This window comes from Spea bombifrons, chromosome 1, assembly GCF_027358695.1.
Source record: "Spea bombifrons isolate aSpeBom1 chromosome 1, aSpeBom1.2.pri, whole genome shotgun sequence".
NCBI lineage: Eukaryota > Metazoa > Chordata > Amphibia > Anura > Pelobatidae > Spea > Spea bombifrons.
Window position 1 is genome coordinate 115240731 of NC_071087.1, and position 18779 is coordinate 115259509.

Below are 18779 nucleotides of genomic sequence, written 5' to 3' on the forward strand. Positions count from 1 at the left end.
GATGGAGGGCTGATATATGGTATAGAAATGGAGCAAGAGTTTGTAATGTGTAAAGTGAGCATGGAGAAGAAGGGTTTGTGTGGAATTCCATGGCTGAGGTGGATGCTGTAGAGTGTGGCGGACAGTTACACGAGCAGCCATATGTAGGACTGGTGCTAGCGTATGGTTATACTGAGCTGTGGCAAAATCAGGACAGGAGGAGGAAGAGATACATGAGAGAAGTGGCAGACGTGTTTTAGTAAGCAAAATAGTGTTAAGGTCACTGAGGTTACAGAAGGTTTGAAGTTTTTTTAGTGAGAGGAGGTATGGGAGATATGGCAAGGTTAAGCATTAATAGACTGTGGTCACAAAGAGAGAAGGGATAGTTGGAGATATTGAACAAATTTGGAAAAACACTAGGTATGTTGGGTCCTCTAGGTGGATTGGTCCATTGAGAGAGACCAAGAAATGAGGCGAGTGACAGCAGTTTGGAAGCAGCAGGTGAGGATGGGTCATCAATCGGTATATTGAAGTATATTGAAGTCACCCAGGAGGCCGGTAGATCACAGCCACACACATGGCAATTAAGGAGAAGAGAGGGACACAATGTAGTTCAAAAGATGAAAAGAGAAGAGAGGAGATTGGAGGCAGACATTGAAACATGCCATCCCTGTCTGAGAACTGACATCTTTTTCCTATTACTGCTGGGGAAAATATATTTAAACACTGTTTTGAATGAAGTGACAATGTGAAATATAGAATAAAGTCCTTGGGGGCCAGAATGGGCTATATTGGGCCCAGAGTGCAGACCATGGCTAGGCTAAGGTGGCAACTGTAGGATTTGTGGGAGGAGTTTTAGAGGAGGGTTATTTAAAGTCGGTGGTCACAGGGGTAAGGAGCAATTTTTTTTGTATAACCTTACCTGGTGTTATTTCTCCCATTCTCTCTCCCCTTATATGTTTGAATTTTGGGTTAGTGCTGCTGTGTTTGTCACAGACCTGGGTGACAGCTTGCCAGGTATTTAAGAGGTTAATGCAGTGGTATTATTTTTGGTGGTTATAACTGGTGCAAGGTTCCATGCAGGAAGTGGTGCTTGGAACCTAAGGTTTTAGTTGCAGCATCTGGGTATGTGCCGAAACTGGTGTGTAGTATGGTACCTGGATAACTTGCAAGTTAGGTTGTTTTTGTTGTGTTGGATATATATATATATATATATATATATATATATATATATATATATTCACCTGTTTTGTGCGTTGGTAGTCATTGTCTCGGTTAACACATCGATGTTTACCATTTCAGGTTTTTACAAGGCCTTTACGAGTTGCTTCAACTTCAATGTGAGTCAAAGCTACATGTGTCATAGGTAAAGCCAAAGAAGGGGGTAGAAGAGAGTAAGCAGATAGGATGGTGGCAGCAGTACTTGTTATTAAGTAAAAATCATGGAATTAATATTATCAGTAAATCATATAAATTGACAGTAGAGTAGTCAGTACCTGAGCTATTTATTAGCCCCTTAACGACAAAGCCCGTACATGTACGGGCTCACTATGCAATGCATTCATGACAAAGCGCATACATGTACGGGCTGCTATCAAATACCTGCATATCGTTTTTGCCGTGATCGGTGGCTGTGCAGCATCCACGGGAACCTCACAAGTGAGGCTGGCAGTGGATCATGGGAGGTAAGCAATCCACCCCAAAAAAATGGCCACCTAAAAAAAGGTCAATATCGAGGCATTCAGCAACACAAGCCCTCTACCCTGAATGCCTTGTGACTGCTCCGAAGAGCAACCGCAAGCGCCATCAGTGAATGACATTGCTGCCATTCACAAGATGGTGACGCCAAGTGTCATATCAATGAGTTCACGATCAAGACCCACCTGAGAACTCTCGAGCTCCCCCTGCAAGTTGAATGCAGATAATATTAGAAAAAACTAAAAAATAACAATAATAATAAAAACAATAAAAAAAATAAATTGGGAACGTGAAAATAATCCCCCACTATCACCAAAAAAAAAAAAAAATATATATATATATATATATATATATATGAGTCTGGAGCACTGAGGTGGGTCTGGGGGGGGTGGCATATCAAGGGCACAGTGGCATATAGAGGGTATAAGGCATATTTGGAGGACACAGTGGCATATTTGGGGGCATGAGGCATATAGGGGGTTATAAAGTATATCAGGGAGACACAGTGGCATATTTGGGGGGCATATCTGGGGGTATAAGGCATATCTGGGGGGCAGGGTGGCAAATAGGGGGTTATAAGGCGTATCGGGGGCACAAAGGCATATAAGGGATATCAGAGGGCACTATGGCATATGGGGGGCATAAGGCATATCTGGGGGGGCAGAGTGGCATTTCAGGGGGTATAAGGCGTATCAGAGGGGTATAAGGCATATAGGGGATATAAGGTATCCCTCCAGGGAGGGCGGAGTGGCATATCTGGGGGTATAAGGCATACTAGGGTATAAAGCAGATCAGGGGGCACAGTGGCATATAGGGGGTTATAAGGCATATCAAGGGTGCACAGTGGCATATTTGGGGGAAGCATGGAATATCTGGGTGTATAAGGCATATCTGGGCAGGGCGGAGTGGCATATCTGGGGATATAAGGCATAACTGGGGAGCAGATTGGGACATAAAAACAAGAAATGCATTTTTCTCAAAGTTTTTTTATTCTGCTGTTTGTTTTTAACATCTTGTTTGTTTATTATATTATTTTAAATAAAGTAAAAAATTACGGCCAATAATCAATTATGAAAATAATAGTTAGTTGTAGCCCTACGCATATTGGGGTGTTGTGTGACATATACCAGGAGAGGTAAATTCATACCTAAAGTACAATGTGTGTGACAAAAATACAAAGAAAAATTACTACCATGAAGTAAGGCTGGTGGTAGAATTAGTGCATAGAAAGGGTTAAAATACCAGCTTTTGAAATACCCTGGGGTATCTATTTTCAAAAATAAATGGTTTGATGGGGTAAACTGCATTGGACGGCTTCAAAGATGTCCCAAATACCAGAATGACTAGATCTGGGAAAAAAATGGTTTTGAAATAGCAAAAAAAAAGCTAATTTTTGCCCAATCACTTGCAGAAAAATAGCAAAAAAAACATAAAAACATTGGGTATTTCTAAACTCAGGACAAATAGTAGAATCTATTTAGCAGTTTTTTTCATTAGTTTGCATTAGTTGCAGAAGTCAGAAAAAGTCCCTTTTTTAAATACAAAATAACCATATTGTATCTTTTTTCTTATAGTAAATTAGATGATATAATACAAATAATGGTATCTAAAGAAAGCCCTGCTTGTCCTTAAAAAAGGGGGGAACAATTTTTTTGCAGAAGTGTATTGGTTGATGCAGTAGTTATTTTGTGCAACAACAGTTCCGAAGTATTGTGGTGCCTCTCCAACGGGCAAGTTTAGCACACAAACACACTGTCACGACCGCTGACACCACGGCACTCACTGCAGAAGTTCTTCCACCTGGAGAACCGTTTCCCAAAGGAGACCCTTGTGAGCAGCAACCAGGACTTAGATGATCCCAACAGTGAGGAGGCCAGGTGTAGCAGATAGAGTAGATATGAGATGAGATTGCAAGGTGTAGAAGTCAGCGGAGAGCAGGATTCACAGATGAACTCAGCAATGCCGGGGCTAACACAATCAGGATGGTCAGGATAGCTAGGTTGGTACACAAATCAGGTAGTCGGACAAGCCAGGGATCAATAACAGAGCGGGTAGTCAGACGAGCCAAATAGATAACAAGATATCACAGGCAGAGGTACAAAATCGATAAGCAGAAGAGGAGTCAGGCAAGACAGGAAACAAACTCTCAGCAATATTGACGCACGAAGACCACAACAGGGTAACTAGAGAGAGCACTTCCCAAAGCTCCGCGTCTCAGATGACGTCACTGCAGCAAGCCTCCAGAAGGGCATCACTGGGGCCACCCGATCCACCCAGTGATGTTACGCGCAATGACGCGATGATGACACCGCGCAACTTTATTAATGACTGATAATTGTCAGATAAAGAGGTATGGGGGCATGCTGCTGTAGCAGCTACAGACCCCCAACATATACCGTTGGAAAGGTAATTGCCTCACCTTTCCAACAGTATAAGGCTTGTAAAAAAAGAATAAAAAATATTAAGTAAAAAAAGTAAAAAAATTTAAAAAGTAAAAAAAATGATTTGGGGGTCACTAAAGGCAGATAAATAAGACCCCCAAATTAAATTATCTGAACATAAACTAGTTTAACTTTAAATAAGAATTTTAAGTTTGTTGTCAAAGCTGTTTAATTGACGGCAGCCATGCATTAAATTTAAAGATGTATTTTGTGAAAGTCTAGTAAATTGACAACTCAATTTCTGTTTATTTTAGACCTGTTACCTACTACAAATATTTAGCAACACAGGTTTTGATATTAGAGTTTAGAAAAATAAAATTACAAACTAGTTTTTATTGAGTCGGAAGTGAAAAAATACACTTTTTTCCCATATTTGGCTTTATATTGCAAACCTAATGAGACATACACATATGAAAATGGTATATTTGGAATCTGCTGGGTGTGCTTCTAAACGCGTTTAAACGTGAGATGCACCCAAATGCCGAAAACCAGCTTAGCACCCAGGTGGGAAATGGCTTAGCACCCAAGGGGTTAAAAAGAAATCTACATTCTATCCAAAAAGAGAAAAATCATCTGCAATGGACACCTTTTTGAATATGGTAATGAAAGATATGGATATATTGGAAAATAATAAATATTTATTAAGTATATATTAATAAATGTAAAGATAATCTAACCAGAGATCAAAAAGCAGCTTTAAATGACTTGCAAAATGAGTCTCTGCTCCGTTGGGCCAAATCCTGGTGCCGTAGCTTGTTGCACCTTAAGGGGTTAAGGGGCCATGCGAGTGAGCCTATTGGTCGCTTGCACAGTCCTTTAACTTAAGGATTTCCGCTGCCGTTATCTGACGCAGCATCGCAGGGGTTAACTGGAGCGTAAATCCGTAGATTCGCTATCAGGGGTTACAAAGGCTGTGCGAGTGAGCCTATTGGTCACCTGCAGGGTCTTCCTCTGGTCCCTGTAGGCGACCAATAGGCTCACTCGCACTGCCCTGTAACCCCTGACGGCGAACCTACGGATTTCCGCTTCCGTCAACTCCTGCGATGCCGCGAAGATAAGGTAGGCTAGATGGGGAAGGGACCGGGGAGATTAGTAGACGAAGACAATCACGAAGATCTTCGTGGTGTGTGTCTTCATCTTTGTCTACGTTTTACCGCCGCTGTCTTCTCTTCTTCGTGTCTTCGGAACGAACACAAAAAGCACTCTTCGTGTTTGTTTTCATGTTCGCCAGAAGACGAATGCACAAGTCTAATTGTTATTCTCACTAAAGAGACATACGTTAAAGAAGCCTAAAATCAGTTAAAACTGAAAAAAGGGGAAAAAATTCAAACATCATCATTCGTAGAAAAATTGATTCCAGGAAAAAACCCTAATTCTACTGATAATGAAAATACTTTGATTGTGTGTGTTAAACTTACATGCATTTTATATTGATTTTATTTGCGTATGATTTTAAAATACCCTGGAATTCTTTATTTCTCAGACTGTAAACTATAGGGTTAAAAAATGGGGTCACCACTGCATAGAACACAGACACAATCTTGTCAAACTGAAAGGAATGTTCTCCTACAGGCCTAACATATATGAATGTTACAGATGCATAATATATCACAACTACTATCAAATGAGAACCGCATGTGGAAAATGCTTTTTGTCTCCCAGATGAGGACGATATTTTTATTATGGTCAAAATGATCTGTAAATATGATACAATTATAAAAAAGAGGCAAATGGATATAATTAGCCATGTGAGGGTAAAGAAGTACAATTTTATGGCAGATGCGTTTGTGCATGAAAGATTTAGCAATGGAGATATGTCACAGAAGAAATGGTTAATTGTATTATTACTACCACAAAGAGTTAGCTTGCTGAGAAAATATATGGGTATCAGGGAGCCAAGGAAACTAGATATCCAGGATCCAAAAACCAGTTTATAACAGATTTTGACGTTCATTTTTGCTGTGTATCTTAGTGGATTGCAAATTGCTTGATAACGATCATAGGCCAAGACTCCTAAAAGGTAGTTTTCAATTGCTCGAAGAACAAAAAAGAAGTAGCACTGAGCAATACAGTAGGCAACAGATATTGTCTTCTTTTCAGATAAGATATCTGCTAAAATTCTAGGGACTGTTACCGATGTATACCATATTTCCATAAAAGATAAATTACCAATTAAAAAGTACATTGGACTGTGGAGTTTGGGGCTCTGGCAGATCAATGTTATAATGATAACGTTGCTTAGTATGGTCACAATATAAATAAGGCAAAAAAGAAAAATAGCTGCAGTTTCTGGTTGATATAAAGTCCAACAAGTTGAAACTCCACTAGAATACTGCTATTTTCAACATCCATTCCTTAACCCCTTAAGGACAATGGGTGGTCCCAAAACCCATTGAAAACAATGCATTTTGAGCCCGTACATGTACGGGCTTTGTCATTAAGGGGTTAAAAATGAAGGTATAAATCAGGATAACTCATAAAGGTTGTGAAAATCTAAAAATATCAGAATGATTTAAATATGCTTATACATTTTCAATCAAGATTATCAATTAGTCAATTAGTCTTTAAGTATCAATAAAACTGATTTACCTATTAATATGTAATATCTGATTTATTCTGCGATAAATCATACAAATGCAACAAAAATTGTTACTGGGGCAAAGGTGGAATATGAATAAGGGAAATTTTGCATCTGTTGGTAACTTTATACATGTTTTCACAGTTTGGATATTTTTTTTTTTTTATTTTCCTAAAAGGTTTTACACATATCATTTGATCAGTATTTTACATTTTTCTTCAAATAATTTAGATTAAAAGTTCAGTCTGTGTCATTTCACAGTTTTGTTTGATTTTGTTTGATTTTGTATATCACTAGTGCTATTTTGTATGCCAACTCCCATAATTTATTCTGGGGGGAAATCTAAAAGGAATAGAGTTTATTTGAAAAAAATAACACATTTTCAGAGTTTTGCAAAGATTAATTTCTACACACCTAAGAAATTACCCATATACTCACTGGCCACTTTATTAGGTACACCTTGCTAGTACCGGGCTGGACCCCTTTTTGCCTTGAGAACTGCCTTCATTCTTTGGGCATACTTTCTACAAGGTGCTGGAAACATTCCTTTGAGATTTTGGTCCATATGGACATGATGGCATCACGCAGTTGCTGCAGATTTGTAAGCTGCACATCCATGATATGAATCTCCCATGCCACCACATCACATAGGTGATCTATGGGATTGAGATCTGGTGACTATGGAGGCTATTGGAGTACAGTGAACTCATTGTCAGATTCAAGTTTGAGATGATGTGAGCTTTGTGACATGGTGAATTATCCTGCTGGAGGTAGCCACTAGAAGCTGGGTACAATGTGGTCATAAAGGGATGGATATTGTCAGCAATACGCAGGTAGGCTGTTGCGTTTAAACAATGCTCAATTGGTACTAGGGGGCCCAATGTGTGCCGAGAAAATGTCCCCCTCACCATTACACCACCACCACCAGCCTGAACCGCAGGATGGATCCATTTCATGTTGTTTTTACCCCAAAGTCTGACCCTGCCATCTGAATTTCGCAGCTGAAATCGAGACTCACCAGACCAGGCAATGTTCTTCCAGTCTTCCATTATCCAATTTTGGTAAGTCTGTGCAAAATGTAGCCTCAGTTTCCTGATCATAGCTGACAGGAGTGGCACCGGTGTGGTCTTCTACTGCTGTAGCCCATCTGCTTCAAGGTTAAATGTGTTGTGTGTTCAGAGATGGTATTCTGCATACAGTCTCCCCATACTGGGGGTCAGAGTGACATATCAGGGGGCATAAAGCATATCTGGGGGGGCAGAGTGACATATCAGGGGAGCAGAGGGGAATATCCATAAGTAAGGTGCATTATGCATTAAGGGGGACCTTAAAATGGCTATTGGTTTTCCAAATTTCTGTTTATATATAACATATGCTGTATTACAGTTCATTAGGTAAAATACTGTTTTACCATTCCACTAATGTGTATTTTTTCTTCAAAAATATTTTTTTCTTTAAAATAGCACCAAACTTTTAGGGTGCGGCCAATATTTGAGCCAATACGGTATATGTGGTTCTTATTTGTGCCCCTCTGGTGATTATGGTTCAGATGACCGCTGGAGAGCCTCTGTCTGTGTATCAACATCGAAGAATGCTGCAACGCAAACCTGGAGTATGTAAACCCAGAAGTCATAAGAGGTGCTGTGATATTGATCAAATAAAAAGGCCCTGAATTTGTTCAACTATTAGGCATAGCTTAAGGTTGATTGTTGACACAGTATACACTATGATTTTTGCTTTTTTGACTTTTCTTTGTATTTATCTGAGGAACCCAAACAGAAATATTAGGTCATTATACACTAGGCGCACATGGACACTTGAATCTATTTGTATTTTTCAAGTATTTGTGGGGCTTTTCACACTTGTCCCTATAGCAGCTGGTGCATTCCACTGGGCACCGGGTTTTCACAATTTATCTCACTTGATGCATCTGTATATACGGCAACTCTTGTAAATTCAGAACACCCCGATAAATAACGATATGTAGAATATCTGAAAGCCTTTGTTGGAAATGTTTTTTTGGATTAAAAGTTAACCTTCTAAGTCTGTGTAACAATTGTCTCATAGCTTTTTCCATATATAAGAGGTCAGTAGCGTACCTAAAGGGGGGCGAAGGGGGTGGGTGCGCTCACTGTGGGAAAGAGGAAACTCTTGACCCTTGCACTGCCCATAACCAGGAGGTTCCCCATTTCCCAAACCCGAAATAAAACTCCAGCAGGATTGGATTCAGAGAAAAGGCCGAGACATTTATTTAGCAAATGTCTCGATGTAACTTTATTTAACATTTTGTAAATTATTTAAAAACGCTTTAACTATAACCTCTGTATAAATACTGTACAGTCTTCTCTACATCTGTGTACAAACATTCAACTAAGGGTTCCCATCCTAAATGCAGATATGGGCACACTACCCCATCCGCCGGATACCAGCAATCGTCCAAACGACCATGGGTCAGATAGGGGGAGCTCCACCTTAAGTTTCTGCTTAATCCTGCACAGGAAGGACATTAACTCTAACCTCTCACCAACAAACAACTCGCCGCTCCCATTATCCTTCAAACTTCAGGGCACTCTTCCGCCATCAGCAAAGAAAATGTACCCTGCAAAAGAAGCAGAAAAAAGAGAGACAAAGGGGGAAAGAAAACACCAGCCATCCTGGAAACCTTAAGCCCAAAAACAAAGGGGAGGGCAGGTGGGAAACTGCTCCTGTGGTGTTCAGTAATTGCCCCCTGCACATGTGCTTAGAGGGGCTTTATAGCCCTGTCCCCTTCCCCCTACAGTCATGTTCCCTGTGACTTCCTTCCTCTTGCTGACCCTTGCTGGGTTAACCTTTTACTGCCCTAATACAATGTGCACCGTCTTGTAGTGGTAGCAGGGTCATGTTCACCTTACGCCAATTACTCCAGGGGTTCTCTCCCCACCCAGGGGGAGCAAGAACCTGAGTAGGGAAAGATATTCCTCACACAGTGCACGGGCGCCACAGCAGTGAACTGAATGAGTTGGTGAGTGAATGAAGTAAGTAAGAAATGGGACAGGCAGGCTGTTTAAAGGGGCAGAAGTGACACAGCCAGGTTGCTTCAGGGACAAATGTGGCACAGACAGGCTGCTTCAAGGGGACAGAAATCTGACAGGCAGGCTGTTTAGGGGGGGGGGCAGAAATGGGTCAGCCAGGCTGTTTAGGGGGGCAGAGGTGGCACAAGCAGGCTTCTTCATGGGCAGAGGTGGCATGGGCAGGCTGTTTTAGGGGCAGAGGTAGCACAGGCAGGCTGCTTCAGGGGCAGAGGTGGCATAGCAAGACTGCTTCAGGGCAGAGGTGACATAGCCAGGCTGCTTCAGGAGCAGCGGAGGCCATATTTGAATTAGGGCCTTGCTATCCTTTAATGGTAGAATAAATGATATATATATATATATATATATATATATATATATACAAATAATTTGGAAAATATATATATATATATATATATATATATATTATAGATGCATTCCAGACAGACATTTAAAGTCTCTGTTGGATCATCAGTTTGTCTTTTTAAAGTCAATCTCCTTACAGAATTGTTCACATCCACCAAGGTGTTCAATGTGGGAGAATGTATCCAGAGCTATCCCTTAAATTCGGTTCTACCTTTTACCACCTTCTGCCACACTAATCTCAACCTTTTCCTCAATACTAACCAATTATATGTAACAGGCATACAAGATAAGGTTTCCCTACACAGTCCCTTAGCGCACATACTGAACCTGGAAAAGGAGTTAAGAAGAATCTTTAGAGACCTTGCAAATGATAACACGGATCTAGCACAGCCTTTTTAAACAAATTCTTCTCATTTCTTTGGCCTCTATCCCCAGTCAGCATTCAGTCAGCACTCCCTCACATGGCGGAAGAACTGAGTTGCTACGGACGTCTGTTGCCCTACCATGTTACTCTTTTGAGGTTATACTGGGCTGGTGGTGAGTCACAATTGGAGGTGGTTACGGATGGGAGCTTATTTGGGAAACCTGGTTTTATTACCCATTCTTAGAACAGGGGTTTACCCCGCCGCGACTCTGGAACTCTGGCCCAGCCATCATATAGACTATTCCTGGGGATGTTTCCGATGTTTGAAGTTAACATCCTTGGACCTTGAGATCTTCATCGGTAGCCTAGGATTGACACCGCTCCCTTAGGATCACCCTGAAATAGCAACTCTTTGTTGGGTAAGCATTGCTGGCCATAGAACTGTATGGAGGCATTGGGCTGTCTGGTGGTTGATGAGATCATACTCATGATTATGTTTGGTTGTAGAAATATCTGTGCTGTTCCCAATAAACTCAGTTCGTGTTTTCTACTTCAACATTAGTTCTTTTTGATGATTGGGGTGGGCTGCTATGCCAACTTATTGTCCTTTTCAGGATAACATTAGCACTGTGAAGCTATGCTCTGGCTAGCCACAGTGCCAGCACGGCTCCATTGTATTGTGTCTCGCCAGAGCTAGTCTTGTCTAGTGCTGAATGTGTTAACCGCTGATGTCTCGGTAGAACGTAACACGATTTGATGGGGTGCCCTGTTGGGGTACAGGTCATCCCGTCACACTAGGTATCCAGGGTCTCTGGGGTATATGATTTTTACTGTTTTCCTTCTTTTAATATTTTTTTTTTGGATGGCCTGTTTCCATTATGAAAAGACCATAGCTGTGGATGACAGCTGAATGGAGAGGAAGGAGGTGTATATAGAAATATACCGTCCAGGTTCTTTTCTTTTTTTTTTATGTGAAAGTGGGGTTTACAAGTTTCAGGATAGGACATACAAGTTTACATGCACAGTTGTTTCACAAGTGTTAGCATGCAAATGCATCCGACTAGAGTTGAATCTGGTCAGTTGCGTTAATTCAAATGACAAATCGACTTCTTAGTGAATTGACCAAATATACCTTTCATTCATTCATTTATTTATTTGTTTGTTGTCTCACATTGCCTGGCTCCAAGTATATATTGTTATTTGTTTGATAAGGTAAATAAAATATTGGAACCCACTCATTATTTTTGAATACTTATCCTGTATTCCAAGAAAGAATGCATAGTGTGAGTCACACTATTTATGCAAACATTTTTTCCACTCAGAAGCCTTTCAATGCTACTTAGTATATTACTCTTATTCCATACATATTGCCGTATATTACTCTGTATTAAATCCCTAAAGTAAAGATATGTACATACAATGATTTCAGGCTTAAATAAATTGCTACTCCCAAAGGCAATGATACGATTTAAAAGCCTAGAAATGATCATTAGGAAGAAATTGCATTGGATGTATGCATCCAGGTATCATGGATTTGTGGCAAGTAAAAAGTAATATTTTTTTCTGAACAGTTATAGTTTTGTGATCCACTTAAACAATTTACGGAGTGGTGTAGTGAAATGTCTTTTTTTAATTTTGAGGTTTATTTACAAAAATTGGAGTTTGGCAGGAGAGTTGCAAATTTAGATAAAGTTATGTTAGTAAGATTTCTTGGATGTTATTGTACAAATCTGTATTATGCATTGTGTAGGGACAGTTCATGCATTTTTAATGCATAATGATCTCTGTAAATTTAAACCACAGTTTGTCTGCCAACATGTTAATTAAACCTGTTGTTTTATGAGGGAATAATAGTGACAATGTGTTTACAATTCATATTTTCCTTTTGTGAACAGTATTTGGGCAAATGTGTATTCTCTAGATATGTGTTAGGAAATTATTTGCTATCACATTTAATAATAATAGTAATTTTGCCGTGAGATAAACGTGTATTTATTGCAAAGTGCAAAAGTGCATGTGTGTATCTATCAAACTTACAATGACAAAAACTTTAGCATGTACTATTACATCTTATATGTCATGTAGTACATGATTATCCAAACAGAGGAGTGCCTAAATTATAGATAGATAAATAAACAGATGCGGGGATAACCATTAAACAAAAAACAAAACACTGGAAAATCAAAAAATGGAACAATATACACATAAATGGTATAGACAGTCATTTTTTTGTTAATACGTGATCTGCAGTGTTTGATAGCATGTCTTAAAGTAATAAAGTGCATATATTTGCTGTACTTTAAATGTGTCTATTTTAATACATAATACACTTCAGGTTGTCCTGGATCCTTTATGTGGTTAAAGGGGTACAAATGTTTTGTATTAATATACATTACTTCATAATTGTGCCAGAAACAACACTATAAAAAGAACAAAAAAGAGTACATCAATGTCGGAATGTAGAACTTTTAAGAACTGTTTCGCTTGAGGGAAATAAAAGTACTATTTGTTCACACAAGCTGATTAAGCTGTCATTCAAATTTTCAGTTAAACACTTGGAATTCTGTGTTTTGATTTTTTAGCAAAAGAACAATAATTACTCAACATAGCTTTTCCAATTCTACATATTGCAATGTGTCACGTTTCAGTTAAATGCCAAGAACCATAATCTCAATGCTTCACCTTTTGTGAAAGAAACAAAAAAACATAATTGCTTTTTAAAGTTGCAAAATCCAGTTTATAATGAACCCCTGGTATTCTCAACCAAACATTGACCAGCAAAACTCTGCATGGGATTTGTGTGAGGATAGGGGTTAAATATACATGTTCTGGTTTAATTGTATTGACAACAATAGTATTTTTCTTTGCAAAGTTAAATCAGTTACAATACCTTATTTTTGTTCATTTATATTTTAATAGCATGAACTAAACACAAGAAAGAAAGAAAGAAAGGAAGAAAGAAAGAAAGAAAGAAAGAAAGAAAGAAAGAAAGAAAGAAAGAAAGAAAGAAAAGAAAGAGAAAGAGAATAGAAAGAAAAAAGAGAAAGAAATAAAGCACACATTCTCAGGGACATGAATGAAACTGCGATAACTGAATTTATTTTGTTAGGGTTTTCTGGTTCGAAAAATCTAACATTAGTTTTGTTTACAGTGTTTTCACTCATCTATATTGTCACAGTTATGGGTAACATTGTGATTATTACTATTGTTTACACTGATAGTCATCTACATACACCTATGTATTTCTTTTTAACCAACTTGTCATTTTTGGAGATATTGTACACATCTAACATTATTCCAAAAATGTTATTAAACATCATCACTGAAAATCAAACAGTTTCTTTTACAGGATGCATAGTGCAGCTCTATTTCTTTGGGTCTCTTGGCTCCACTGAATGCTTTCTTTTAGGTGTAATGGCCTATGACAGATATGTGGCCATCTGCAAACCCCTTCACTACTCTGTACTTATGAGTGCTCGGTCAAGTATGATGATGTCATGCCTTTCTTGGACTACTGGTTTTATAGCCACTTTTGGTGCAATTATATTAGTCTCCAAGTTGCACTTCTGTGGTCCTAATAAAATTAAACATTTTTTCTGCGATCTTCTGCCAGTCCTAAAATTGTCTTGCCAAAATGCATTTACTATGGAAACTGTAGCTATTACTTTGGCTTCAGCAATTCTCCTGGGGTCATGTTTTGTCACTCTAGCATCCTATGTGCAAATCATTGTAACAATCTTAAGAATCCCCTCATCTAAAGGTAGGCAAAGAGCTTTCTCTACTTGTGCAGCCCACCTTACAGTGGTAGTAGTGTTCTATGGTGCTATGATTTCAATGTATGTCAGCCCAATTACAATTAGCAGTTTTAATCTTAATAAAGTCATATCTTTGCTATACACAGTAGTGACTCCATTTATGAATCCATTCATCTATACATTGAGAAATAAAGACGTTAAACAAGCTCTTAGAAAAGCAACTTTAAAATCTATTTGCATGCAATGATTTTAAGTCTTTACATATGAACAACCACATGTAACACTTTAACAATATTAATAATAAGTTATTTTGTCCATATTTTATTATACTTTATGCTTTATGAGTATCAGTGAAATGAATTGAATAGAGGTTTTAAGCTACCTATATGTGCTATGCTTCAAAAAGATTTCATTGAAGTTAATTATGTTTGGCTTGCAGTGAGTGAAACAGAATAAAATAATGAAAATGAAAACCTCAAGTGTTTTATATGCAGGTTTACAGATTATATGCATCTAATTTATATACCGTATTTGCTCGATTATAAGACAAGGTTTTTTTCAGAGCAAATGCTCTGAAAAATACCCCTCGTCTTATAATCGGGGTCATCTCATAATCAGACCTCAAATAGGTCTAACTATGAGACTAAGATCCAGATCCCCCGCAACGCTGCAGGGGACCTGGATCCTCCTGCCCCCCCCCAAAATTAGCGGTGCTTCTGAGTCCCTGGTGTGTAGCCGGGGCAGAGTGTAGACTCACCGGGGAATTCTCTCTGACAGCCGGGGAAGGTCTGCACGATGGACGCAGACAACCCCCGCTGCTAACCGCACCTCCTTCCGGTTAGCAGCGAGGGTTGTCTGCGTCCATCGCACAGACCTTCCCCGGCTGTCAGAGATCAGAGTTCCTCTCACCGCTGCCAGTAGAACGTCCGGAATAAGGTCAAGATCCAAGGTTTCTGTTCAAAATAAATTGTTTTATTTTGAACAGGGACCTTGGATCTTAACCTTATTCCGGACGTTCTACTTTCATGTATACTGCCTGTTTTACATAACATCTCTTGGTTATCCCACCAACTTTGTTAGTTTTTTACTTTTCATTATTAAATTGTGATAAAAAAGATACTGCACCATTTGGGGTTATTTGCCTATATTCCAGATTGCAAGAAGAACCAAAGTTCTTATGGTCAATTTTGATGAGCCTCCTATACTGCTATTTTTTAATATCACATATTAAGAGTGTATTTTTCTATAAACACTTTTATTGTTGTTTATATTTTATTTTTTCCACATGTCCTTGCGCCCTATTTTTGAAGTATATTCTGTATGAACATTTGTGAGGAGTGTTTTCTCTGGGAGCTGCAGAACGTGTAGGGTATTTTTCTTTTGTCTATAGAGTTTATTAAGACAGTTGCCCATTTACATTACCAGCTAAATTTTAAAACACTCACAAAAAATATTTTATTAATGGACTGTGTTACATTCCTGAGTAGGGGTATACATTTCTATTATTTTTCAGTACGAAAATATGGAAATGTTGCTGGCTGCAGATATGTATGAAAAATGTAGTCAGGTGACCCCTTGTATACCAGTCCCAGTAAAACTACTACCAGTGCCAGAACAAAGCTTTTTGGCACTGCTGCTGCGGGTGATTGGACCACAGACAGGCACATATGCAGAAATAAGAGTTGCTGAGAGGGAAGCAAACATGGTGAAAATAGTTAGAGATGGGGGCTTTATGGGTTGTGCATTGGGTATTGTGCAGCATATATACAACACCTAGGGGTAAGGACAGCTATTCCAACCGATTGGCTGTATACACTGTTGAAACTGATTGAAAAGCGCCATAAGATTCCCGGGCACTTTTACTGCAGCACAGATGCAAGCCAGTAGATGAGGGAGGAGCAGAAGAAAGCAGGTCTACCCCATCATGATGGAGTGGATCCTAGAACAGCTTTGGGCTCTTTGCTACATGCCCTCTGAGCAGAACATTAAGGTGAGGGAGACCAATTTATTTGGGCATTAATCTGGCAGGTGGTGGTGGTCATGAAGAAATTCAGGGATGTGACCAATAATTTAAGCCAGATCACTGCTACTTTGGGGCAGCTTCCCCTACTTACCTACCTTAAACAAAAAATGCACAGTTTTCTGGAAAAAAATATGTATTTCTGGGCGACATATTACACATGGAGGTTGAAACACTGATAGAAGAGCTAACAGGTCACATGTGAGCCACCATGGGCACTCCAGAGTACAGACTGACCACCTTCTGTGTAATGGCAAGTTGGTCCTTAATAATAATTTTAAAACTTAGAGGCATGTATTTGTCCATAATGTACATCAGATGCAACACCAAGGACCATGTTAAGCGAAGTAGAGATGCAGGAGTTGGAAATGGAAATTCTCAGCAGCAGTTGCAGTAACCAATCTCTTGCACCAATACAGAGCAGTAGCACTAGATCCACTGGTATCACTCAAGCTCCCCAGAGTCAGACTAATGCTTCTGAAATGGTCAAAGTCTACTTTGAGGAACTGTCACTACCTCCTACTACTGACCCTTTACGTTTTTTGGACTCTCCTTAGTGGCCCAGCAGCTGCTTTCATGTCCATCCAAAGGACTTTCTCTATGGCAGACAACATACTCAACCCTCAGAGAACACAGCTCTCTCTTGACCTGGGGGAGCACATGGCATTTATGAAAGTTAACCGAGTACTAAATATTCAATGTGAGCGAGGTTGCTTTTTCACTAGGAGAATCATTTCTTTTTGGCTTTTCAAATATTGGTGAAATTGAGTGCAGTAGCAAGGTTCGCCCAGTACCTGCCAAGGCCACGTGCATTAAAACTGCTGCTCTTCTATCGGCTTCCTTATTCTGGGGAATCAATTTTAATAATTTGTCGTATATTGTGGAAATATAGTCTTATGTCAAGTGGCTGGATATGTCAGTCTGCCAGTGCTTGCCTTGGCTTTGTGCACTACTATTTCTGGTGCTCCGTCTTCTTCTAAAATGTGGGGGATCAGTTCTTTACAATTGTCATATATTTTGGAAATTCAGTCCTGCACCAAGGGGCTGCATATGTCTATCTACCAAAGCCTGTCAGGCCACATGCCCTACTCATACATGGGAACTCTTCGTGTTTGACCCGGAGATCTCCAGGTAAAGCACCGCTTCTTCGATTCACCAGGTCAATATCCAAATCCTCCAGGTCATGGGAGCGGGGTCTTGACATGTCCCGCTCCCCACCCATTTTCCCTTGATGGGGAATGCCCACTGACATCAGCAGGAATGCCTCTGACGTCAACGGGCCACCCACCGTCACAGGACCTCCCACCGACGTCAGCGAGACCGCCCGCTGGCGTCAGTGGGCAGTCCTGGCTGAATCCCGCAGGGGAAGGCTCCACGCAGCCGGAGCTCAGAAGTTCCCGGGTATGGCCCTACTACTACTGCTGCTCCTCCTCGATCTCTTTCCTTTTGAGGGGAAATTCAGTGTCCTTCTGTACTGTGGGTTGGATGTATTCCTAGAGCCCTACTTCTGCTGCTGCCTTTTCACCTTCATTACTCTTATGGACCAATTCATCAAATTGGTCCAATTTTGGAGAAATTATATAACCTGGCATGCTACTAGATGTCTATTGGTGCAATGCAGCTGTTGCTGATGGGGGTCCTACAGTGCAAAATCGGGTCTGAATCTTTTCCTAAACCTTGAGATGGTGCTGCTGTAGATGGAAGGTAAGTCCAGAAGGTGTCAGGGACCTCCCCCATTTGGAAACACCCCCATATGTCGTTTCTGAATAAAAAAAGGCCTCCGTCTTTCATCCAAAGCAAACAGACGGAAAAATAAATTTGTTGCCTGAAAACAAGTATGGTAAAAACCGAAATAAAAATGTTGTCAGAATCAATTTTGCTTGCTCTGCACAAGTCCAGTAAACAATGTGAATTGGTTAAAAGTACTGAAGAAAGTGTTTGAGAAAGTATGTAATGAAGATGACAGATCTGTTTTGTTTCGTGCTTTTAATTGGCCAGGTTATTGAACATTTTTAGATTTGAGGGTCTTATATGACTTGTTTTCAGACCCATTTTACCCACCACTTTCCTTCTTTTCATTTCGCATTATCTAATGTGCCACACCTCTTGTACTAATGTATATGTAATGAAACATACACTACATAACCAAAAGAATGTGGACAACTGACCCTCATCCCTAAAGGAGCTTGTTGGACATCCCATTGCCCATATGTAGTTGTCGACCTTTTTAGATTATGTGCTCCAGAGCCCTAGCAAGGGTGAGGCAAGTAAACCTCACAACTTTCTCCCCCTGCAAATCAGGACATCAGGGAGTAGACCTTGAGAGGTATTTGCTACAATGCATTTGCGCATGTGCAGTAGCCCTTACCGTTCAAGCTCTGTCCTTCATGTGTCCTGATTCCCATGAGGAGGCTTACTGTTCACCTGCATGATCAGGTGTCCCAGACAGTGTGTAAATGGGCATTCATATGTAAGGGTAGTGTGTGTATATGTGTGATTATAAGCATGTGTAAAGGCAGTGTATCTCTATA

At 39.9% G+C, this 18779-nt stretch overlaps 2 protein-coding genes across 2 annotated transcripts; one reads left to right on the forward strand and one right to left on the reverse strand.

Annotated features, from left to right (window-relative positions):
- Positions 1–1808: 1808 nt before the first annotated feature.
- On the reverse strand, positions 1809–7745 carry LOC128469866 (olfactory receptor 6B1-like). The gene is made up of 4 exons (XM_053451694.1): positions 7715–7745; positions 5580–6407; positions 5397–5407; positions 1809–1883 (listed from the first exon to the last, which is right to left on the reverse strand). The coding sequence occupies exons 1-4, from the start codon at positions 7743–7745 to the stop codon at positions 1809–1811; spliced, it is 945 nt and encodes a 314-aa protein (XP_053307669.1).
- Positions 7746–13533: 5788 nt separating this feature from the next.
- LOC128469956 (olfactory receptor 6F1-like) lies at positions 13534–14475 on the forward strand (the record flags this gene model as incomplete). The annotated part of the gene is made up of 1 exon (XM_053451801.1): positions 13534–14475. A coding segment is annotated over one exon (942 nt), but the record flags the coding sequence as incomplete, so codon positions are not given.
- Between the last annotated feature and the right edge of the window lie 4304 nt (positions 14476–18779).

What these genes read in the sequence shown, in the direction of transcription:
- LOC128469866 (XM_053451694.1), bottom strand. Translation starts at nt 7,745, where the DNA reads ATGGAAGACTGGAAGAACATTGCCTGGTCTG. An exon ending in GAAGAACATTGCCTGGTCTG is followed by an intron (nt 6,408 to 7,714) that starts GTGAGTCTCGAT and finishes TATATCAACCAG; the next exon opens with AAACTGCAGCTATTTTTCTT.